The 24,947-nt window shown below is 41.7% G+C and overlaps 1 protein-coding gene across 16 annotated transcripts in view; it reads right to left on the minus strand.

Annotated features, from left to right (window-relative positions):
* Positions 1-24,947, minus strand: part of NT5C2 (5'-nucleotidase, cytosolic II) — a 119,072-nt gene that overhangs the window by 4,980 nt on the left and 89,145 nt on the right. For all 16 annotated transcript variants that reach the window (XM_078389459.1, XM_020790874.3, XM_078389460.1 and 13 more), the window contains 7 exons: positions 23,708-23,749; positions 22,232-22,339; positions 10,489-10,555; positions 8,515-8,685; positions 6,998-7,049; positions 5,743-5,803; positions 3,199-3,375 (listed from right to left, as the gene is read on the minus strand). In XM_078389459.1, the coding sequence (XP_078245585.1) occupies positions 3,199-3,375; positions 5,743-5,803; positions 6,998-7,049; positions 8,515-8,685; positions 10,489-10,555; positions 22,232-22,339; positions 23,708-23,749 (678 nt within the window). The remainder of the gene's footprint in view (positions 1-3,198; positions 3,376-5,742; positions 5,804-6,997; positions 7,050-8,514; positions 8,686-10,488; positions 10,556-22,231; positions 22,340-23,707; positions 23,750-24,947) is intronic.

Raw genomic sequence — 24,947 nt, forward strand, 5'->3', positions numbered from 1 at the left:
CTTTTGTTGGCAAGGTGATGTCTCTGCTTTTTAAGATGCTGTCGAGGTTTGTCATCGCTTTCCTCCCAAGAAGCCGGGGTCTTTTAATTTTGTGGCTGCTATCCCCATCTGCAGTGATCATGGAGCCCAAGAAAGTAAAATCTGTCACTGCCTCCATATATTCCCCTTCTGTTTGCCAGGAGGTGATGGGACCAGTGGCCATGATCTTAGTTTTGTTTTTTTGTTTTGTTTTGTTTTTTGATGATGAGCTTCAGAACATATTTTGCACTCTCCTCTTTCACCCTCATTAAGAGATTTTTTATTTCCTCCTCACTTTCTGCCATCAGAGTGGTATCATCTGCATATCGGAGGTTGTTGATATTTCTTCCGGCAATCTTAATTCCGGTTTGGGATTCCTCCAGTCCAGCCTTCCACATGATGTATTCTGCATATAAGTTAAATAAGCCAGGGGACAATATACAGCCTTTTTGTACTCCTTTCCCAATTTTGAACCAATCAGTTGTTCCATATCCAGTTCTAACTGTTGCTTCCTGTCCCACATATAGGTTTCTCAGTAGATAGATAAGGAGGTATGGCACCCCTATTTCTTTAAGAACTTGGCACAGTTTGCTGTGGTCCACACAGTCAAAGACTTTTGTGTAGTCAATGAAGCAGAAGTAGATGTTTTTCTGGAACTCTCTGGCTTTCTTTATAATCCAGTGCATGTTAGCAATTGGTCTCTAGTTCCTCTGCCCATTCAAAATCCAGCTTGTACTTCTGGGAGTTCTCGATCTACATACTGCTGAAGCCTACCTTGTAGGAGTTTGAGCATAACCTTGCTAGCATGTGAAATGAGTGCAACTGTACGGTAGTTGGACCATTCTTTGGCACCACCCTTCTTTGGGATTGGGATGTAGACTGGTCTTTTCCAGTGCTCTGGCCACTGTTGAGTTTTCCAAACTTGCTGGCATATTGAGTGTAGCACCTTAACAGCGTCATCTTTTAAGATTTTAAATAGTTCCACTGGAATGCCATCACCTTCACTGCCTTGTTGTTAGCCATGCTTTCTAAGGCCCACAACTTCACTTTCCAGGATGTCTGGCTCAGGGTCAGTAACCACACTATCTGGATTGTCCAGGCCATCCAGATCTTTCTGGTATAATTCCTGTGTGCATTCTTGCCACCTCTTCTTGATGTCTTCTGCTTCTGTGAGGTCCCCACTCTTTTGTTAACTATAAGGGCTACTCCATTTCTTCTGCGGGGTTCTTGCCCACAATAGTAGATATGATTATCTCTGAATTGAACTTGCCCATTCCTATCATTTTAGTTCATTGACGCCCAGGATGTCAATGTTTATTCTTGCCATCTCCTGTTTGACCACATCCAGCTTACCAAAGTTCATAGATCTTACATCCCAGGTTCCTATGCAGTATTTTTTCTTTGCAGCATCGGACTTTCCTTTCACTTCCAGGCATGTTCACAGCTGAGCGTCCTTTCGGCTTTGGCCCAACCACTTCATTAGCTCTGGAGCTACTTGTACTTGTCCTCCGCTCTTCCTCAGTAGAATGTTGGACGCCTTCCGACCTGAGATGCTCATCTTCCAGTGTCATATCTTTTAGCCTTTTGTTTCTGTTCTTGGGGTTTTCTTGGCAAAGATACTGGAGTGGCTTTCCAGTTCCTGCTCCAGGTGGATCGCGTTTAGTCAGAACTGTCCACTATGATCTGTCCGTCTTGGGTGTCCCTGCATGGCATAGCCCATAGCTTCTCTGAATTACTCAAGCCCCTTCGCCACAACAAGGCAGCAGTCCGTGAAGGGGAAATGACAAGGTACAGAATGCAACTTCGGCACATGGCTAAGATGTGTCCCATCATCCTGTCAATCAGCCACATTTGGCTGTGGCATGTTAGGCAAACCTTAGGCAGACACCCACAGGATTCTGGCCAGAGAATAAGTTCCAGTACATTTAGCTAAATTTGCAAACAGACTGTAACAGGCAGTCCCTGAGCCACACCAGTTTTCAAAAACTGGCTTATTCTGTGGAAAGGGAAGAAGAGGATGTCGTTTGACAACATCTAAGATTGCAATCTAAAACATGGAAGCAAGTCCCACTGAACTCAGTAGAGCTTATTTTGAAACAGACATGTATAGAACTGCACTATAATTGCTTTTACAAAAACATGTGCCAAAAAACAGAGAGAATGTGTAAAGGGGGAGGGGGAGAATAGCAGAGAAAGAAAGAGAAAAGGCATATGTGTGCATGTGCTGGAAGTGGCTGCAGCTCCTTTCCTAGCCTTAGAGGATTTCCCTTTACAATAGACAGAACAGGACTACCCACATGTCTCCTACAGAAAAAACTACAGTCCTTTCCACATATACACACACTTCTGCATTTCCTATCTCCACTTCTCTCTACATTTGCATGGTTGGTCTCTAGTGTTTTGAAGCAGCTGAGGCCACATTCTCTTCTCACAAGGTTTCTGTGACTTATTTGTGGCCCCTCATGGTGCATTTGTAGTGTTAAGAGCATCTCAATAACCTTAAAACCCTTGAAGAAACCATGTCTCCTATCAGGTTTGCAGATGCAGAAGGCTGATCAGAGGGCAGCAGCTGGCCAAGGGCATGGGCTACTCTGTCTTATGAGCTTTGGCAAACCCTCACAATCCTTGGAAGGCAGAAATGCATAAGGTGGATAAAATCAATAATTTATAAAAATCAAATAGATTTAAATTATAATTTCAATCACTATTTAATTTAAATTTGATTTTTATATAGATTGATGAAAATTCATTAAAAATTAAATTGTGATTTAAATTTATTTATTTATTTTATTTATTTGATTTTTTACCCCGCCCCTCTAGACCATTACCCCGCCCCTCTAGACCAATTTTGATTTTGATTTAAATAAAATCCACCTTGGAACCACATCAGAGTCAGCTCAAAGCACTACATATGACTACAGGTGAGGCTTGACAAGAGACAGTATAATGTAAAAAATAATATGACAGACCTTGGGACACTGAATTACATTTGTCAATTTACTATTATTTTCAAATGCACAAGATCTCCTGATAGCTGCCACATTCTTTATGTTTCTGCCCATCACATTCAAATATATACCTCTTCTGACTGAGGAGCTCTTCACATTCCTCCCTGGAGGTTCAGAAAGGACATGCATAAATCTAGTTATCAAGAGTGTAGTTCTACTAATTTGAACTCACCAGCACATGGGCAGCTCTGAAAAGGTAACTGAAGGGATAATACAGGAGGTTGATGAATGATGCTGCGTAGAGGTCTGCGTAACGCATCACTTGACTGGCAAAGAGAGTTTGTCGGGAGCCACTTCGGAACAGGCTTCCCATCATCCCGTAGCACATATCCATGTCATGAGTCACTTTCTAAAATCAGACAGCAAGTTAGAAGCAATTGATATGAACCAATAACTCCTTCTGGGAATAACAACTCTGTAACATGGAGATGCCTGGGATCCCTCACTTGCTTCAGTAAAGAGACAATTCTACACACTTAGAAGCATATCACTGCAAGCGGAGACAAACAACACACCTCCTTTATATGCTGCCCAGCAACACAGCAGATGTAAAACTGGATTTTCCCAAGAAAGGGAGGAGCAGAATCAAACCAGAAGGGGAACCAATTATTGTAGATTTCTGGCATCCAAAATCTTCAAATAAGTAAGCATATAAGGATATTAGCTTTAATTTCTACTGATGTCTCAAATATGTAATAAAATGCAAGTAAAGATTTACTGTAGGACTCTTGGCTGCCTATGTGGTGTGGCCTTGAAAGAAGACAAAGCAAGGCACAGGATATTCATCACCTTACCCAAGAGATGTAGGTAAGCATGTATGTTTCTCCAAAAGAAGAGAGATGAGGCAATTTCAGCCCCACTGCTGCTATCCTGCCTTCCAAATTGCCATTCTCCATTCATTCAAAATAGGGTTACCTCTCCTACTAGAGTGCCTGGCTGCTTTAAATCAATGTCAGGATTTCAGCTCTCTAAACCACTGGTTCTTAACCTTGGGTTACTCAGGAGTTTTGGACTGCAACTCCCAGAAACCCCAGTCAGGGCAGCTGGTGGTGAAGGCTTCTGGGAGTTGCAGTTCAAAAGCATCCGAGTAACGAAGGTTAAGAACCACTGCTCTAAACTACCCTGAGCTCTCTGCTGCCTTGAGACTTCCAGATGCAAACTCATACCAACATAACTAGAAATCTTAGCAGACATAGTTTATCCCATCACAGAGCTGCAATGATGGGGAAAGTTACATACATTATATTGTTCCCTCCAAAGGTAAAGGAGCTTTTTAGGGTATGCATCCAGTGCACTATTTCTAATTAACAACCCTTAAATGTCCACTTTGTGCCATCAGCTCATAGCCAGTCTACTCCCTAATCTAAGGCCTATGAGCTCTCTTTTCTTTTTCAAGTATGTGCATCCACTAAATCTTTTTACAAAAGTGGCTGCATACAATTCCATGTGACACAAAGGCTCATGCAACTTTCCCCTGAATTTTTTAGAAGCAGTGGCTAAAGATTCGAGTCTGGAAGATAATCTTTTCCCCTCTTTTAAATGCTACCTTCCCTTGAAAGCAATCACCTGCTGGTGTTGTTGCGTAAAGCCAAACTTTTCTCTCTGACAGCCCTTGCTCTCAGTCTCTCTCCCTACTGCCAGAGATCCAGACTGATTCCTTGGCAGTGAGTTTTTTAAACTCACTGAGCTAAACTAGCTCAGGGTAGTTTAGGGCCACAGCATGCCTCAACAGGGTAGTTGAGGGCCACAGCATGCCTTCTCTTGATTTAAGTGGAGGGGATAAAGTACAAGAATGTGGGAGAATGTTTTGAACTGGAAAAAAGGCAGACAGCCCATCCCCCAGACAATTCTTCAACACCACAGCATCCTATAGCTACTTTGGACTGGAGATTGCTGCATGAACCTGCAGTATAAGCAGACCTCAATGTGTTTCCTGTGTCTTCTGTTTTCTTTACTTAACCACATTACATCAGCCTCTCTCCTTGTGCAACACTCCTGGTCCCTGCAGCACATATTTGTCCACACACTTTCCACCAAATCAGCACACATGTGCTACATATATGACCCCTATCTTATTATCTTTTTTTTTCTAATGGTTGTCTTTTCAAATTTTTCTCTTTCTCCTTCTGTCAGATACAGTGGTGCCTCGTTTAACGACGAATCCGCATAGCGACAATTTTTTTGCAATCGCATAACGATGTTTCTAATGGAAAAATATCGCTTTGCGATGATCGGTAAGCTGTTTCGCTTACCGATTTTCGCATAACGATGTTTTCCCAACAGCTGATCGGCAGTTTCAAAATGGCTGACGGGTAAAAAAATGGCCACCCGCTGTGTTTTCGCGCCCATTCCTCACTTACCGGGCAGCAAAAATGGCAGCCATATGAAGGATTTTCGCATAAAGGTAATTTTTTTTGCCCACAGGAACACATTAAACGGGTTTTAATGCATTCCTATGGGCTTTTTTATTTCGTATAGCGACAAATCCGTATACCGACGATTTTGGCTGCACGGATTATCATCGCTATGTGGGGCACCACTGTACTTTTTCAGTACATTTCTATTAGTTTTCCAATGCAATAGGATTTCCCTCCAAAGAAGTTACCACTTAATGCTTCATGCTAGAGTCTGAAGCACTGGAAAGGGACCCCTAATGAGCAGATAAAAATCAAACCAAAGACATTTTGTAGCAAAAGCACATGCAATTCACCGTTACCTTAATACGCCGTTGGATGGAACTGATGTCAGGACGCTCATTGCTGCTGCTGTCCAAATGCCTGTTGAAGGACTGAAATTAATTACAACAGAAGACACAGAAGACCAGGGCCATGTAGAGCTGGATATAGGCCTGAGTCAGATGAGAAATGTAGGCCCCATTTCAAACCATACAATTACCTTTGTAATCGATGCTATATACATGACTTATGTATGGGTATATATACGTACCTAGGGGCCAATTATTTAGCAAGTCTTTTTTTTACACTTAAATTATTTAATGAAAAGATTTATTTATTTATTTATTTATTTATTTATTTATTTATTTATTTATTTATTTATTTATTTTATTTTATTTTATTTTATTTTATTTTATTTTATTTTATTTTATTTATATCCCGCCTAGCTAGCCAACTCAGGACCACTCTAGGCGGCTAGATCATCAGCAAAAACACATAGCTAATAAATCAAGTGCTGGCATGCAGATGCAATTTGAATGTCTTTTTATCCTATACTGCTGTTTATAATAAAGGTTGCTATATGAAATATCTATGTGTACGCCAGTGCATCCCGAGTGTGTTCTAGTGGCCATATAATATTCCGAATGGCTTTTTCCCCCAAAGAGAACATGATGAGTAAGTGGGGCGGGTGGGTAAGTAGAGCGGGGGGGCCACACAACAAATAGCCTTGGCCCTAGGGGCCCATTACCGTCTTAATCACCCCTGCCTGGTAGAAACAGAAGAGAGTTGGAATGAGTTACAATTCTACAAGACATTTATCTGTAGAACTACAGTGGCTGCTGAGGTGAGTCAGCACTAGCTTCTGGTGTAACAATACCGAACATCTCATTAAAATTGTTCTGTACCCCCTTGTTTTCCATGAATTTATTTGTTTATATATTTTTATATTTTATCTGTATTAATCTTCTTTCAAATTTTAATATTTAGTGCTAAAGGATGCCCCTTAACTCTCTTGGAGTAGGCCCCCTCAAAATCATATGCCCATATCAACTGGTCCCACTGTTCTCATCCTCCCTCATTCTGGCCTGCTGAAGACTGTGGCCTTGGCAGAATAAATACTAATTTGGGAAGGCTGAGTGTGTAGGACAGCAGTAATATGGGCACAAAACAATGTCCTATTTTCTAGTCACAGTTTCTTTGTTAATTTGGAAGTTGTAACCACTCACTAACCATGAGCAACTTTAACTGCTGACTTGTAAGAGGCAATACTTAGGTGATATCCTGTGGATTACTTACTTGTATAGCTCAGCCAAGAATATGTCTAGACTCTGAAGTTCTTCAAAAAGGCCTAAATACCGGAGGAAGCAAAGGACATCATGAAAGTGAAAATCAGCTCAGTTAAATAACACCTGTCTAGAAGACTGCTTCTTTCTTACCAATGTGACAAGAAAGCTGGTAATGTTAAATTCTCTGAATTTATGACACAGTTCTGCAATCCTCTGTGTACATATTTCAGTCACAGAAAAATTGGAAACAACTCAGGTGAATAGAAACTGGACTGCAAGCCCGTTATTTCTAGTTTGGAATGCTGGGAGCACTCAAATGCCCTAAAAACCATAATCTGTTTTTCCAGAATGAAAAAACGGAATCAGCCTTTGGTAATTGTTTCAGTGATACACTGAACCTCCTGAAGATAGGTCCAATTCCTGATTCTGTACTACGACCATGTTTCTGCAGTCTTTAACATTAAGAGCCCAATTGCCTTTATGGTAGATATGTTTTGTTTTACTAGTTGTTGTAAGCTATCTTAAGAATGTTAATGGACATTTAAATATAATGTAAATATTTCAAATAACAAAAGATACCGTTTTGGTTTTTTTTGTTTTTGTTTTTGTTTTTGTTTTTTTTGCTCTATAAGATGCACTTCCTCCCCCCCAAAAAAAATTGGGGGAGAAGTCTGTGTGTCTTATGGAGCCAAGCTGGCGATTTTGCCCCCACTGGCCCCGTGGGGGGGGTGAGCCTCACAAGGACCCGAGTCCGCCTTTCAGGACCCTTGGGAGGCTCCCCCCAGCCCCCCACAGGGCCAGTGGGGGAGAAATCACCAGCTTCCAGGAGCTTTCTGAGCCTTTCCAACCCTCAGAAAAGGTCCTGGAAGCTGGCGATTTTGCCCCTGCTGGCCCCGTGGGAGTGGGGGTGGGGGGACCCTCCCAAGGGTTCTGGAACACACCCTTGGACCCTTTGGAGGTTCACCCTGCCCCCCCCCCCCGCGGTGCCAGAGGGGACAAAATCGCCACCTTTTGGGACTCTTTTGAGGCTTGGGAAGCTTCAGAAGAGTCCCTGAAGGTGGCGATTTCGCCCCCTCTGGCCCCCGGGGGGCTGGGTGAGCCTCCAAAGAGTCCTAGGGTGTATTCCATAAGACGGATCTCTCCATAAAGCTCACCAAATTTTTAGAAGAAAAAAACATATTTTTTCCGTTTTCTTCTCCTAAAAATTTGATGCATCTTATGGAGAGATGGGTCTTATGGACCGAAAAATACGGTAAATGTCTGCAACCCTAGTGATACAACTGGCAAAGTAAGCAAGCCCTACCAGTCCACAGCAGTTAAAAAAATCAATATATAAGGAAGACAATAATCTACTGAAGACAAGGACATTGCATCGCATAACAATCTGGAAACTTGTGTCCTTTGACACACACAAACAACACAAATAAACACTGGTAAAAATGGAAACATTTCCCCAACTACTTACATTAAACTAAGCCACATCAGTTAAAAGTGGCATGGCTTGAAACTGGATAATTTATTACTTACAGCTTTTATCTGTCCAAACATGCAACTCTTGTGCCAGCTCTGGAATCACTAAGAAGGTTCTCCAACCCTGACGTTTCTTGGACTTCAAAATGTCTCCAAAAATGTGGTCACCTATGTACAAGATGTCTTTACCCTTGGCCCCCAGAAGATCACAGATAGTATCAGAGGAACCTGAGAGAAGGAAAAAAGGCCAATGACTGCAAAGCAGAACTGTGCTTATACCATGTATGCATATGGTTGTAGGTGATCCTAACTCCTGGCAGCTCAATCCCTGCTGCAGAACATTTTCTGGTCTTCTATGTCTGAAGCCTTTGTATGCCATGTGGATTTTGCACTTAGATGAGACTTTTTTGTATTCTGGTACAGTATGTCCTAAAGTGATACAGTGGTTAAACTGCAGTATTGCAATGAAAATTCTGCTCATGATCTGAATTTCATCCTGGGCTCAGGTTGCCAGCTCAAGGTTGACTCAACCTTCCATCCTTCCAAGGTCAGTAAATTGAGTACCCAGCTTCCTGGCAGGGGAGTGGGGCAATGTGTACCCTGCATAATTAAATTGCAAGTCACCCAGAGAGAGCTTTAAGCACTATGGGGTAGCTGATACTATGGGGCAGTAGATAAGCAGCAAACCTTATAAGCAGCACACTTTGTACTTGGCTCTCCATCTGATTAATTTATGAGGGAAGGCTTAACACTACTACTCTGCTAGTGTATGGCTTCTCTAACTGATCTACACATCCACCTATAATTGAGGTACATGTTTTGAAAATACCAAGTTCATCTGATCAGAAGAGAGATCCTATAAACAGAAGACAGCGATCTACCATCTGAAAATGTGAGTCTGTTTTTGAGGTTTAGAAGCTTTGGAGAAAAGGGTTTCCATACCCTCCAGCCACTAAATATTACTATCGTCTTTGACTTCTCTATAGTATACATGTTATAATGAATCCTCAACTCTATTAATACAAAAATTGTCACTTCTCTCTTTGCTTACAACCATAACTGAATAATTCCTATTGATCTGATCTGATTTTAGTGGAAGAACAGCCATAGTTGTTAGTTTGTTTCTACAGCACTTGATGAAGCCAGAAATCTCGTTTGCATTTAGTAGATTAGTTGGATCTGCATAACACCTCCCACACACTATCTCAAGACTGTTCAAACCACTGATCTGGGTTTTTTCTAAATTATATTTATTTCCACCTCACTTTCTTTTCCTTGTTGTTTTGCTTAACAAACAATTTAAAGAATACTTCTGAAGAAATTAAAACTGACTTATCACACTGATATTTTATTTGCTCATAAAAATCATTATGTATATATCACAGTGGCTTTTCTTTCTGTCTCATGAGTTACCTCTGCTGACAAGAGAATCTATACCTATGTAAGAACTATGGGCAAGAACTGAGTGAGACAAGAATAAGAATGAGATTATTTAAAAGCATTTAAAGCTTTAAAAACAACCTTAGCTTAAAAACAGCTTAAAAACGGCATCAAGGGACTCAGTTATGGTTATAAAAGAGTGCTTCACAGTTACTCTTCCAATTCTTAGTATTCTTCTGATTTCTTGGCTGTAGTATCCATTTGAATTGATAGTTCTTCAGAATTGTGTTTCCATCTTTATTTTATCCTAGACGGTTAATGCCTTCCCCTGTTGATCTTTTAGCATTCCTATTCCGGGTTTAAATCTCCCTTCAGTTTCTTGGATTTTATGGAAGAATATCTCTTTTTGCCTATTTTATTCCCTTCCATGTCTTTGCACTGATTATTATAATATCTTTCTTTGTGTCTACATGTAAATTAATGAAAGGTTCCATTTAGGATTCTGACCCTCTTTCTGTTACATCTTACTTTTGCCTCTTGTCTGTCCTGAGAAAGTACATGCAAGTTTCAAATGGGAGGTTGAAATAGAATTAACAGTTAAAATGTCACACCTCCTGTTAAAAGAACCAGCCACCCTAATTTCTAATTTACCTCCAGAATAGACAATGCCATGCTGCAAAGGGCCTGTGTAGGTACCAATCTTCAGTTTGCCAGTAACCTGGAAAAAAATAACTTTTATTAGATTGTATGTATACATGCATGCATTTATTTCACTTTTTTACATTTTCACACTGTGCCATGGACTGGGATCACACTGGGAAGTGTGTAAGGACCCTCTGGCTTAAACCTTCAATTTGTATCACTCCTTTTCTTCAACAGATGGAAAACCAGTAGAAAGACAGCTTGCTATGTGATTGTTGTTTACCTCCTCCCAAAACAAGGCTTTGTTTACTTTATTTTTCTTCATGTCCTCTCTTTAATGGTCCAAACTGAAGACAGGCAGGATAACACAGAAGCCTGTAGCATGAAATGAGATCCTAGCAGCAATATAAATCTACAGCTTGTGCTTCTGTATACTGTACATCCTCGTATCATAGACAGCCTACAGCTGTCCCTCCTTTTGCCCTCAGTGCATCTGTGCCATATAAGTGCATTTAATCTCGCCATGTATGTATGTTCCCCAGAACCCCTTTGTATGACCTTCAGTAAGATATTGCATATGAAAACCTGATTTTCTAAATTCTACAGTAAAGATGCGATACCCAGTGTGGTATAGTGCGACAGAGTGATGGACTAGGATGGTTTGAATCCCCACTTGGCCATAGAAACTCACTGGGGGAGTGGAACTGATAAAACCACTCCTTAGATATCTCACTTACCTTTAAAGTCCCATTAGGGCCGCTATCAGTCAGTTCTGATTTAACAATAGATGACTAAGTAACTAATAGTAAAAAATGGAGGTTGATTGGAAAGCAGAGCAGAACAACTAATTTCTGCCTATGTTCCATGCTTCAAGTGAAAATTTCAGTGGAGTAAGCTACCAATAGCAGGTTTTGAGGGGGAAAAACAGGTTACTTACAGTTGTGTTCAAAATTATTCAGCCCCCAATGCTGTAAAGGGGTTTAGGGACTATAGTGTACATTTGGAATTGTATTCAGAATGAAATCCTACAAGGATGTTTTAAAGAACCAAATGCAACTAAAATAACATCAATTGTTTATGTAATACAGTAGTAAATGTTTCTTTTGTGGTTTCTTCATTGCCACAATTATTCAACCCCTTAAAGACTACTACTCTGAAGAAGAGAGGTTCATTCAGGTGTTTTCGATCAGGTATTGAAAACACCTGTGGATGTCACCGAGCACCAATCAAGCATAATAAGCACCAATTAGGCAGCTTTAAAATGACTGTGATACTCAGCTCCTTCTAGACATTTACTGGTGTGGTTACAAACATGGTGAAGTCAAGAGAATGGTCCAGGAAGACAAGAGAAGAGGTGATTTGTCTTCACAGGAAGGGCAATGGCTATAAGAAGATTGCAAAGAAGTTAAACATACCAAGAGTCACCATAGGAAGCATCATTCGCAAATTCAAGGCAAAGGGCACTGTTGAAATGCTACCTGATCGTGGAAGAAAGAAGATGCTGACTTCGACTGCTGTGCGCTACCTAAAGCGTAGAGTGGTGAAAAGTCCCCGTGTGACTGCTGAGGAACTGAAAAAAGATTTGTCAGATGTGGGTATAGAAGTTTCAGCTCAGACAATAAGGCGCACACTGCGTAATGAAGGTCTCCATGCCAGAACCCCCAGGCGCACCCCCTTGCTGTCTCCCAAGAATAAGAAGAGTCGACTGCAGTATGCCAAAAGTCATGTGGGCAAACCACAAAAGTTGTGGGATAGTGTTCTGTGGACTGATGAAACAAAATTAGAACTGTTTGGGCCCATGGATCAACGCTATGTTTGGAGGAGGAAGAACAAGGCATATGACGAAAAGAACACCTTGCCTACTGTGAAGCATGGCGGAGGGTCAATAATGCTTTGGGGCTGTTTTGCTTCTGCAGGTACAGGGAAGCTTCAGCGTGTACAAGGTACCATGAATTCTCTTCAGTACCAGGAGATATTGGATGAAAATGTGATGCAGTCCGTCACACACCTGAGGCTTGGGAGACGTTGGACCTTTCAACAGGACAATGATCCCAAGCACACCTCCAAGTCCACTAAAGCATGGTTGCAGAGGAAAGGCTGGAACATTTTGGAGTGGCCATCGCAGTCACCAGACTTAAATCCAATTGAGAACCTCTGGTGGGACTTAAAGAAAGCAGTTGCAGTGCGCAAGCCTAAGAATTTGACTGAACTGGAGGCTTTTGCCCATGAAGAATGGGCGAAGATACCCGTAGATCGCTGCAAGACACTTGTGTCAAGCTATGCTTCATGTTTAAAAGCTGTTATAACTGTAAAAGGATATTGTACTAAGTACTAAGATTGAATGTCACTTGGGGGTTGAATAAAAACTAATAATGATGTGAGCACAGAAAAGACATTTGTGGTTATTTCATTATAAACTTAAGGTTATATTTCTCTGACCTACAAGTGCCTCCTTCATGTAAATGTAAGTAAGATGACTGAATGATCAAAATCAATGTCAAAATGGCCAAAACATTCAATTTCAGTGGGGGCTGAATAATTCTGAACACAACTGTACATGTAATGGTGGTTCTTTGAGTGGTCATCTGTGAATTCACAGATGCAGGTTGTGTCTGCATCTGCACCAAAGTCTGAGAACATTCCAGAGCCAAAAGAAAACCATTACACTAAACTCCTGTAGTGTGCATGCACCTGTTCCTTCAGTTCCCCTGGTCCACCACTATTAAGAGAAAAACACAGTTGCATGGCAGACTGAGGGAAGGATGTGTGGTTTGTATGAATTTACAGATCACTCAAAGAACCAGTTAAAGGTAAGTAACCTGTCCTTCTTCATGGTCTCTGTGAATCACACATGTAGTTGACTGAAAAGCTCACTTACTGGCTGGTGGGATGTCACACCAACACAGATGAAATTGCCACTCTTTCAAATTTAGCATCAAGTTTTCCCCTGATGTCTAACCTATAATACTTGAAGAACATTGAGAGTTGAGACCACGTTGCTGCTTTACAAATGTCTCCTAATTGGATTCCTTTAGACAGGCTGTAGACCAGACATTCTCAACAAGGGCCATATGGCCCCCTGGGGGCACCTGGCATATTTGAAGGGCACCACAGACTGGAAACAATTCTTCACACACCACCTTATATGGTTAATTATACAACTTATACAATCCTGATTTGACCTACATTTCTTTTATATTGTGCTTATAGCCGTGGTCTATGGTTGAGAATGGCTGCTGTAGATGATGCAGTGACAACTCTAGGGGAACACCCCTTCAGAGATATAGGGACTGGTTTCTTTGCCAGCTGGTAAGACAGCATGGTCACGTTCACTCATTTTGACTCCTGATAACTGATAGTTTGTTAGACTTCTACAAATGCCAGAACTAGGGCTGCAAATGTTTAATATGTGAAGTGCTTTTTCCAGTCCCATAGCAGGTGATGGGAAGAACACTGGAAATACCAGGGGCTAGTTAAGGTGAAACTCTGAAACTAGTTTAAGTAGGAAAGGCGTATCAGAGGAAATGGTAACCTTATTCTTACAGAATGGCAGGAAAGGTAGGTAATGCTAGAGAGCACACGTTCATTTGCTCTTCACACTGAAGTGGTTCCCACTAAAAAGACTGTTTTGTATGTAAGTACTCTTAAGTCTGTAGTAGCCATCAGCAAAAAGGTTGCTTCATGAGCTGGCTGAGTACTAGTGAAAGTGACCATGGTAGAGGTAGAACCCTGCACATCAGGAAAGACTTCCTGAGAGAGGGATTTTTGAAAAACTGTAATGTCTTGGAACCAGAAGGCCACTTTGCTACTATAGCTGATAGACTTTTTCAGAGGAGTTCTATAAACTATTCTCCTTTAGATGTAAAAGAAAATACAGTATCATATGTAGCAAGGGCAGGAGGCTAGATTCTCCTATTAATTGTGTAAAGGAGAAGAATCTGTGCCATTTGTATTTGTAGCTAAGTTTGACGGATGACTTTCTAGTTTCATAGATACTTCTCTTTAGTGTTGGAGACTTCACTTCAGCCTGGTTAGGTCTGGATGGCAATCCATCCTTCTATTCTAAGATAATAAGAAAGGGATTGATGACAGCTAGTAAATGTTTCTTGCCATTGGTTTTAATGTCATGGACCAGGCATGGTGCAGCCACCATGGAGCCACCATAAGACTGCATTGGATTTCTCTCAACGAAGTGTCACTATCACTCTGTGCAGTAGAGGAATTGGTGGAAAGAGGCAGAGTTTCCTCAACCAACAGGTCATGAAGGCATTTCCTAATGAGTACTCTCCCTGGCCCACTCAAGAGCAGTATTTCTGACACTCTTGCAAATCTTATTGAACATGCTTGTGGTTAGTTCCCACCTGTGGTCTTGAGATAGCTTGTCTGCTTAGGCTGTTGGCTATTCAGTTCTCTTCCTCTGCTACATGGATGGCCATTGAGAAGATGAGGCACAAAACAATCCATTCCCAAAATTGGATCACTGGGAACAAAAGAGACATGGAGTGTACTCTGCCCTGTTTATGTAGAACATCGTGGTGTTGTTGTCAATGGCCACCTGTACTACGCTGTCCAATATCCATTGCCTTAAGTGTTTTGAAAGCCTTTGTTACTGCTAGCAGTTCAAAATTGTTTATATGAATATCTCTTTCCTTCTCAGACCACACGGCATGAATTTGACAATTCTGGCAACGTGCTCCCCAACCTGTCCACCATGCATCAGTTGTGGCCTGAGATAGTTGAATGGCCTTTCCATGGTTAGACTCGATTCACTGGTCCACCATAAGAGCTGTAATGCTAGTTCATGAGTCACGGTTAACATTTAGGAATTGCTCTCTGTCACCATATTGAAAGAAACTAGGTACCAAGCCTGAAGAGCTGCACTTTCAAGGAGGCATGTGGAATTACGGCTGCTGTTGATGTCATGAGACCCAGCAGTCCTTGGGCCATGTACGTTGTAACCTTCATGCCTGGTTTTCATTTCTTTGTCAAGCTCAGAAGGTTTTTCACCCTGTCTTGAGGTAAGCAGGTTCTTGTAGTCCTGTGCCAATGTACTGAACCTTCTGATGTGGTTTCAAATTTGACCTCTAGGTTTATGGAAGGACTACGATTCGTCAGCAGATGTAAGGTGAAGGAGACATCTTTTGCCACTTTCCCCTGGAACTGGCAAGAATCAACCAGTTGTCTATGTATGGAAACACTGTTATACCATGTACTCTGAGGTAAGCAGCAGCTGGTGCCATACATGTTGTGAAGGCTCTCGGGTGCTGTAAAAAGATTAAAAGTGTGCAGCTTGAACTGGTACATATTGTTGTCCAAAGAAAAATATAGAAACTGTGGTGGTCTCTGCAGATAACAATGTGGAAATAAATGTTACTGAGGTTTATCCTCTTCTTGAGGAGTGGAAATATTGTTTCTACTGTCAACATTCTGAACTTCTTGATATCTATGTAGGAATTTACATCTCTCAGATCCAAGATTGGTATCAAACTTTGTCTTTCTTTGGACCTATGAAATAATGGAAGTAGAATCCATTGTGAAGCATTCTGGGAGGAAGAGATGTACAGCATCTTTAAGAGCGTAGCTATTTCTTCCTCCAATACTTGAGGTGATGGTGTAGGTTTGAAGATACATTTTTTTTTTTGGGAGGGGGGGAGATTCTATGGCATAGCCATGTTCGCTAATGTCTAGGACCCAATCGTTGTTGGTGATGGTGTTCCAGGTGGTCAGATGTGAGTGGAATTGTGTCTTCTAAACAGGAGTTGAGTATCTTGGCATGAATGCAGTCAAAGGTGCTACTTAAGACTTTTTCTCCTGCCTTTTAGTGTTGCTTGGTTGTTTGAATTTCTGTCATTGAGAGTGCTGCATGTAGTATTGGGTGAATAAGGAAGGTGGAGGCTTTTCTTGTTCTGAGAGGAATTTGGTTGATGAATACAAGTGTGAATGTTTCCGATATAGCTGGTATTGCCTTTGTTTATATTGAGAATAAAACCCCATTCTTTTAGCTGTATTTCTTGTCTAGGTTATCTCTGCCATCTGTTTTCTTGTGAAAGAGGCCTTCAGCATCAAAGAGTAGGTCCTCTAGTCTGGACCTTCAGTCTTCTGAGAGATCAGGTCAGCAAAGCCATGTACTGCATTTTTCCATGTATAAAACAACACTTTTTCGTAAAATAATTTGGGAGAAAACTGAGGGTCATTTTATACACAGAAGGAGGCAGAGGCAAATGAGCACACGCTCGGGCACCTCTTGCTGCCACCGCCGCCCACTGCCTTCTTGGCAGCGCGACTGCCAGGGCTCATTTCCAGCTCAGGCCACTGCCTTGTCCCTTCCGGTAGTGGAGGCAGCAGCACAAGGAGGTGGAGACGGAGGCAAAGGAGCACTCTCGCACACTCAGCCACCTCTTGCTGCTGCCCACTGACTGCTGCCGCCGCCGCTCAACTGCCTCCTCCAGAGCTCATGTTGCTGCCTTGTCCCCTCTGGAGGCAAAGGCAGCAGCAGCAGGCAGAGATGGAGGCAAAGGAGCACATGCTCAGGAGCCTCTTGCTGCTGCCACCACATCTCTTCCTCCAACGCTCCCTTCGGGCAGAGGACAAGGCAGCGAGGATGTGAACAGGAGGCGAGTCCTGGCAGTTGCAATGGAGGAGATGATTGGGCAGCAGAGGCAGTAGCAGCAGCATGAGACGGAGGTGGAGGAGCAGTTGCCCATTAACTGCTCCTCCTCCTCTGGCAAGGTTCAAAATTAGGGGCTCACGTTATACATTGGTGGGATCGTATACACGGAAAAATATAGTATAATGTCTCAGAGCCACTGCTGCAGACATGTTTTTGGCAGTACAGTCAGCTGCATGCCTCATGGAATGCATTTGCAGTGTAGCCAGAGACACAGCTTCTTGCTGAAATGTAAGCACTAAAACTCTCATCCTCAGGCAAGAGGTTGAGCAAGGATTTTTTGTCTCACAAAAACCTTTAGTATGCCCCCATTGCCCCCTAGTACTTGACTATTCTTATCTCAAAGGCTGCAGTGGAGTACATTCTCCTCCATGGCTGGTCCGTTTTATGACCATCCCTGTAGTTTGAGTTGTGTTACGGACCTTAGTTTGAGATGCCTCTACAATGATAAGAGTTCGGTTTTGATTGTGTGAGATGAAAGGTTGCTTCCTTATCATAGATCTTGTATAGGTTCTTGATTTGCCTAAAGGGAGGTTGTGAAGATGATGGTTTAAATCAAGACTCCAGCAGTGACGGTAACATGCCAATATGGATAGGAGCACATCTTATTTGATCATAAACAAGATCAGATCTTGGTGGAGGTGGCCTCTGTAATTCTAACTTCAGTGATTTGGCTATCCTAAGCATCAAATCAGAATCTATGACATTAGACTCTGGGGTGGTTACCAGAATAGACAGTCTTCTGATGATTCAATTATCTGAACCTGAATCAGCAGAATGGGTATCCATGCTAACCACTATATGTTCTTGTTGCACAGGGGCTGAGAAGTACTGACCCGTTTCCTAGCACAGATAGATGTTTTGGTATGTACTCCTGCTGTACCAGACCCTGGAGGAATGTTTCACCTTTTCCGCAGGGTATTTTGGCCTCAAACTGGCACCAAGCTGGTGTGACCAATGTTATGCCTTAAACTGACCCTGGGTAGTATCTCCAGGAACCACTGTATAGATCTAAGCCATGGTGTTGAAGCTTTTCAGTCAGTTCCAATGATGAAGCTGAAGACTAGTCTCAGGAATGAGTAGTTCAATGTCAGTGTTGGATCCTTTTCGCTGATGGAGATCAAGAATGAGATGAATACTTGTGACTACGCTTAGGTAAAGATAGTATAGTGGATCCAGAGGAGGATGAGGATAGAGAAACTGAACATTTTTAAGGAGTTGATGTCAAAGTTCCCAATGCCAAGAATGCCCCTTGGCTTTGGGTCCGTGTCACTGATCAAGTAGTTATTTTTCTATGAGTTTTGTTTTGCATTGAGAATGGAACAAGGGGACTTTTAAACTGACCAGGGCTTCTCTAAAGGTGATGACTTCAACATTGAGTGTCTTTGTTTGATTTGTGACTTTGATGCTGGACCGCTTTGCCTGTGTACCATCAATCCTGATGCCAGCTGTATTTTACTCTATTGATCTTGACATGGGTTGTACCTTTGTTCTGACAATTTTGAAGCCAGGTTCTTTTGCCAGTAGGGCGGTACTGCAGAATACGTTGGCAGGCCTGAAACAGAGCTCAGAAGCTTCTCTCTCTGCACACCCAAATAATGAAGATTGGGGGAAAATGCCATCCAGTATGGGCTAAAAATGAGGCACGGCACCAAAGTGTGTACAGTGGCAGATATATCAATTCCAGCATGATCGCTTTTTGGAAATGAGTCTTTCTACAACTTTTATGGTGAGGTGCATTCTTTTCTCATACTGTCAATACTGACTCAAAGGATGATGGCTGTGAATGGTCTCAGTTCCTAGGCGAGTAATTAAGGTGCAGGCTTCACTGTAATGGGGAAAGCTTGCTCAAGGTGTGTTGTGTAAGTTGGCTCTACTCCAGGAGTTTCTAGGCCATAGTACCATTGGAATAGAGAGGTTACTTACCTATAACCATGGTTCATTGAGTGGTACTCTGAATCCACATGAATGGGTTTAACTGTGCCTGTGCAGGACTCTTTGGAATATTCTAGAGCTGAACTAAATGACCAATAAAACGATTCCCCGTAGCGCGCATGCTCTGCCCACCCGTGGTACTTCAGTTCTGAATATCCACCACTGTCATGGCTCTGATAATTAAAAAAAAAACAAAAGGTAAGCTGTGACGGACAGTGGGGAGGTTGGCCGGGACGTGTGGATTCACAGAGTACCACTCAAAGAACCATGGTTACAGGTAAGTAACCTTTCTTTCTTCTTCGTGGTCTCTGTGAATGCACATGAATGGGTGACTAGCAAGCTCACTTACCGGAAGGAGAGCTGTCACAGTAATACTGAAGTCAGCACAGCCCTTCCAAAACTTGCTTCCTTTTTCGCTCTGACATCCAGCCTGCAATGTATCACAAAGATAAATGGCGTAGATCAAGTAGCTGATCGACAGATGTCAGAGAGTTCAATGCCACGCAGCCATGCAGTAGAGGTAGCCATGGCTCTAATAGAATGCACTTTCAGCACATCTGGTGGGGTCTTGCCAACCAGCTCATAGGCTAAAGTGATGGCAGAAACTATCCATCTGGAAACTGATTGAGAAGAAACCAGGTGGCCTTTGTGAAGCAGAGCCATGGAAGCAGGCAAACAATCTGAGAGATTTGCGGAAGTCCTTAGTCCTGGAAATATAAAAGGCCAAAGCCCAACAAACATCAAGGGAATGGAGCATGCACTCAAAATCTGAAGAAGGGTTAGGAAACAACGTTGGGAGAATCAAAGGCTGATTAACATGAAAATTAGAATTCACTTTAGGGATGAATGAGACATCAGGATATAAGACAACTTTATTGGAGTGAAATTGGATATACGGCGCATCAGCCCATAGTGCAGCCAACCAACTTGTCCTTTGTGCAGACAAAATAGCCAGCAAAAACAAAGTCTGGCCGTGACTCGGAGACAGGCTCGGAATTGTCATTGTTGCCTGTGACTATGGCACAAAGCCATCCCCCTCCGAAAGCGATTTGGGGCCATGTAGTTCCCTGGAAGATTCCTCGAGTATAGGCAAGGGCAGGGTGACTCGTACTGGAGGAGGATCCTTAAGATGAACAGACTTGGAAGGATGCTTAACCTTTTTATGTTTAACTACCTCGTTTTTCTTCTTAGGATCTTTAACAGATGGTGCTTTCAATACCCATGTCGAAGATTTCTTCGATTTGAACACCTTTGAAAAAGCTTTGGAAGAATGGGTTGCCAGTGCTGGCGAAGCAGTGGGATCAGGACGAGGAGTGGGGGGGGGGAGCAGTCAACATGGTAGGTTCCATAGCTGTTGAGCCGGACGGTGTCAGTGACTTTTCCCAAAGATAAGAACAGAGTCGCTGTAAACGGAGCTTCAGGGTGGGCTTGGTTAATTTCTTACACTCCTGGCAAGAAATGGGTTGCTGTCTTTCTCCCAAACAAAACAAACAGCAGTCGTGGCCATCCGTAAAAGGGATTTTATTAGCACGCGATGCACAATGTTTGAATGGGCCTGAAGAGGCCATAAAATTTGGTGGAAACCAAAAAGATGGTAGTAAGGAAAGGGAAAAAAACTCAGAGGAAACGTTAATGATAATCTGAGGTCAAAATCAGAAATTTTAAGGAATTAATAAGCTCTAAGTGATGCAAAGCAGTCCGACTGCAGTGGCGGCAAAAAGGAACTGAGGTACCACGGTTGGACAGAGCATGTGCGCCACGGGGAAATGTTTTATTGGTAATTTAGTTAAGCTCTAGACCACTGGTTCTTAACTTTGGGTTACTCAGGAGTTTTGGACTGCAACTCCCAGAAGCCTTCACCACCTGCTGTGCTGACTGGAGTTTCTGGGAGTTGCAGTTCAAAAGCATCTGAATAACAAAGGTTAAGAACCACTGCTCTAGAATATTTCAAAGAGTCCTATGCAGGCACAATTAAACCCATTCGTGTGCATTCACAGAGACTACGAAGAAGAATCACTGATTCCTTTCTCTTCAAAATGGAAGATGTCAGCTTCAGGACTGATGTGGACCAAGAAGCCAAAGATCCATCCTCAGGGTCAAGGAGTAGTATTTTCTGCATAGACTCACCTTCTAGCAGCACATGGTCATCTTGTTTGGAGGATATATTGAAGACACAGACAGAACTGAAATAGCTTGCTTAGATATGGTGCCTACCACTTGCAATGACTTTTTCCACAGATAGGATTTTAGGTGGAATTGTTGATTTTTTTAATAGCAGCCTTAGTAAACTTGTGGCAAAACTGGCAATGTTTCAGTCTGGTGCCTGTAACCAAAGCAGTATAAGTACTTAGAATTCCTGTCAGTGAGGGGGATCTTGTTGGTGCATTGACACACTTCTTAAACAGATTCACTGAGCAGGCCTCAAATATGAGGAATGTTAATTATTTGTTTTTTGTTCTTTTTTTAGGACAACTCACAGGAAAGAAGAATGAAATGACAAAGACAAAGAAAAATACGAAGAGGTAAGAAATATTTAACAAACTAACAAAAATATGGTCTAGATAATGCTCTGAGATGTTTCCACAGTGGTGGACAAAAGGGAACTGAGAGATAACCCTTGAGCGTGGGAATATGCATACTGCAGGGGGCTACTCTTAACAATTTCTTTAGGCTCTGGAATGTTCCGAGACTTTAATGCAGGGGCAGAAACAGCCCACCTTTGTAATTCACAGAGATCACAGGAGCCAGTCTCCTAGCCACCATTCCCATGGAGTTACAAAGCACACAACAGCTGTAGCTGCAGCACACTGAAATTGATCTGAATGAAATGCAGCTTTCCTAGGCTCCCTGTAACTGAAATATTGATGCTGTATTTAGTTTACTGCCAATCATTATGTCCACCTGAAATACTTAATGCCATATTTTAAAACATGCTGTACTTTAATTAGAAAGTCACAATTCCTTCTCTTATTTTCCCTTCTGTGTCAATCAGGTCATCGAAAATTGGTACACAACACATTTAAGATCATGTATTCAATGAATTAAAAGAACAGAATTTACCACAAGTATACCCATTTTCTAATGACTGGACCAGACTATGCCATGCTTTCTTTCAGGCAAATCTAAACATGCATCCTTTGCATCACTCACCGTATCGACTTGCCTCAACACTGTGCCTTCTCCAAAGAAAAGAGGTTTGCGTGCATCCACAAGGATGAGATCGAAGTATGACTGCCATGGCCGATGAGAACTGCCAGGCTTGAATAATAAAATAAATAAAACAAAAGGATACCTTTTTTAAACATCAGGTCAACAAATGTTACCCATATTGATACTTGTAAAATTTAGCTGTAGTAGAAACTAGTGACTATGCTCTATACGTAGTGACTATACTCCATATGTACCTTACTTTTACTCTATATGTAACCTGATAGCACAGCTATTACAGGAAGGGACAATGTCAAATTACAGAGCTTCCTTACATCAAAAAAACATGTTCCAGAAGATTTATGTTCCCTATTAGGATAGCAATTTGCCAATGAACCTTTGCTTTAGGAGATACAAGTACGGACAATCAAATCTATATCTGGCATGTCTACTTACCCAAGCATTCATGAATCATTAAACTAGACATGGGAGTTTTCATTACTTCCATGTGCACTCTGATACCATTTTTTGTCTTTGAAGGAAAAAAGAAACAGTCCAAGTGGTGCTTGGGGAGGCAAAGATCCATAGTAGTTGCAGTGAGTCATGGGATGAGTATTTGTGCTGCCTATTAGGCTCTATAGAGGGCAACTGTCAAACAACTACCCATCCCATGAATCATTCTGGCTCCCATGAATCTCTGTCACTCCTATGTAGCACAGGGGCCATTTCCTTCTTCAAAGGAAAAAAAATGGTGACAGAGGCTCACATGGAAAATGAAACATGCCCTGTGGATTTTGATTTCTCATCTACAGCTCCCAGTATTGTGCTGGAGGGAATTCTGGGTGAATTCTAGGAGCTGCAGTCCAAAAGAAATGAACATTCCATGCCTACCTTATACTGCACTGCATGCTTTCAAAGCAGAAGCCAACACTAAGATAGCAAAGAAAGGTGACAGTACACTATTTCCAATTTTCTAATAGAAAGTAAAGTGCACCCACAACTAAGTTTCCACAGTCCAGTCATCTGAAGATCTGTGTCACTACTGTTGACCACATACACACTAATGCAGATGAATGCAATTCCTCTTCTCTAGGCAACACCCATTTCAGCTGCTCATGTTACACAGGTGCAGGATGGCAAACAACTTATCACTAAAGGCAATGAATACCTCTGATTAGATTGCAATTATACCCTACTGTTTTCCATTTCTTATCACTAGTGACCTCTGGAGTTGCAATATGGAGAACATTTTAATTATTTCCACCTGTTCTGCAGTTGGAGATAAGATAGTTGACACCATGGGGACTTGATACTTGTGAAATTCTCAAGACCAAATTTCACCAGTATCAAAATTTCACCAGTATGAAAACCTTGATTTTTCAGTCCCATGATCTACCACTGAAACCAATCTTCCACTTATTTTAGGAAGAGATAAAACATAATATCTAACACTAAAGCAACAATTTTCTCATAACCCACCTTTGGCCCATGTGGAAAATCGAACAGATATGTCATAATTTTCTGAAAGACAGATTAAGAATAGGACAAAAATATTTAGAATTTATCTGAAGCTATATGAACATATTTCTCAGTCCATTTTTAGATGAAGCAATCTCTATATCAATGAAGCTAAAACCATTTTATAATAAATTTCAAATACAAAAGTCTACAATAGGCTTAATGGTTGTTAAAGTGTCATTCAGAATGTACCTTTAATATAATCATGTCATTTACAGGGTCTCTGTTGAACAGGTATGTTGGCTAAAGGCATGCTAGTTCTCTGACTTGAACAGTACAAATCAATGAAGGAGCCTTTTAAATTCTAACGTGACCTCTCATGGACAAATCCACTTATTCAGAAGCCTGAAGAAGAGAATTTGTCCATTAAAATATAGCAGTTAGTCTTTGCCACAACGCTTTTGTCTTCTTTTAAATTTTTGTTTTGTTTTTTCCTGATATGCTAGCACAGATTAACATGACTACCTCTACTACAATTTTTAAATTCTGGACTGATATAATTCACAAGCTTTTTTTTCATTCATAATTGTACATAAATCTACAGGTGAAACAACGTGTCCTAAAATGATCAAGTATTTCTACCCACAAAATAGGTAATTTACTGAACGTTTTAGAAATATGCATTTAAGCAGACAATCAAAGCATCAAACTCAGAGGAGAAGAGTGGATCTCAAAGACTCTCTCTTGGCCTTTACAACTACTCTGCAAGTTTTTATAGTGGTTTCTTGCCAAGGTCAGAATATGACCGGGGGGGAGGAACTGTGTTGGGGGAATCGGAGGAAGGGAAAATATAGATTCATTGCCTCCTCAGCTCCCAATTATAGCCCCAATATGCTGTATGGTGGAATAGCCAGACTGGCTCTGGAGCTAGTCCCTGGACCCTTGTAATTCTGAATACACCAGAGGCTCCAGTATTAGTTTGCTCCATCCTTCTGACTTCTTTTCTAGAGTACACATTTTTAAATGACCTAAGGTATAGACTGTAGACCAAAGTTCAAGTTCTCTATAACTATAGACCAAATTTCAGCTATACCACTCTTCCTCAGTGGCTTCATATATGCCACACAGTAATCTCATTTATGCCCCTATTCTCACTGTGAGGAGAGATGAATGACAGCAGAAGGAAATCTGCATTTCTCCTTCACATGCAAGATGCACAGATTGATCCAGTTACCTGAAGCAAGCCCTTAAAAGGGGTGAG

The sequence above is a fragment of the Pogona vitticeps genome, chromosome 3 (genome assembly GCF_051106095.1).
Source record: "Pogona vitticeps strain Pit_001003342236 chromosome 3, PviZW2.1, whole genome shotgun sequence".
NCBI classification, from domain to species: domain Eukaryota; kingdom Metazoa; phylum Chordata; class Lepidosauria; order Squamata; family Agamidae; genus Pogona; species Pogona vitticeps.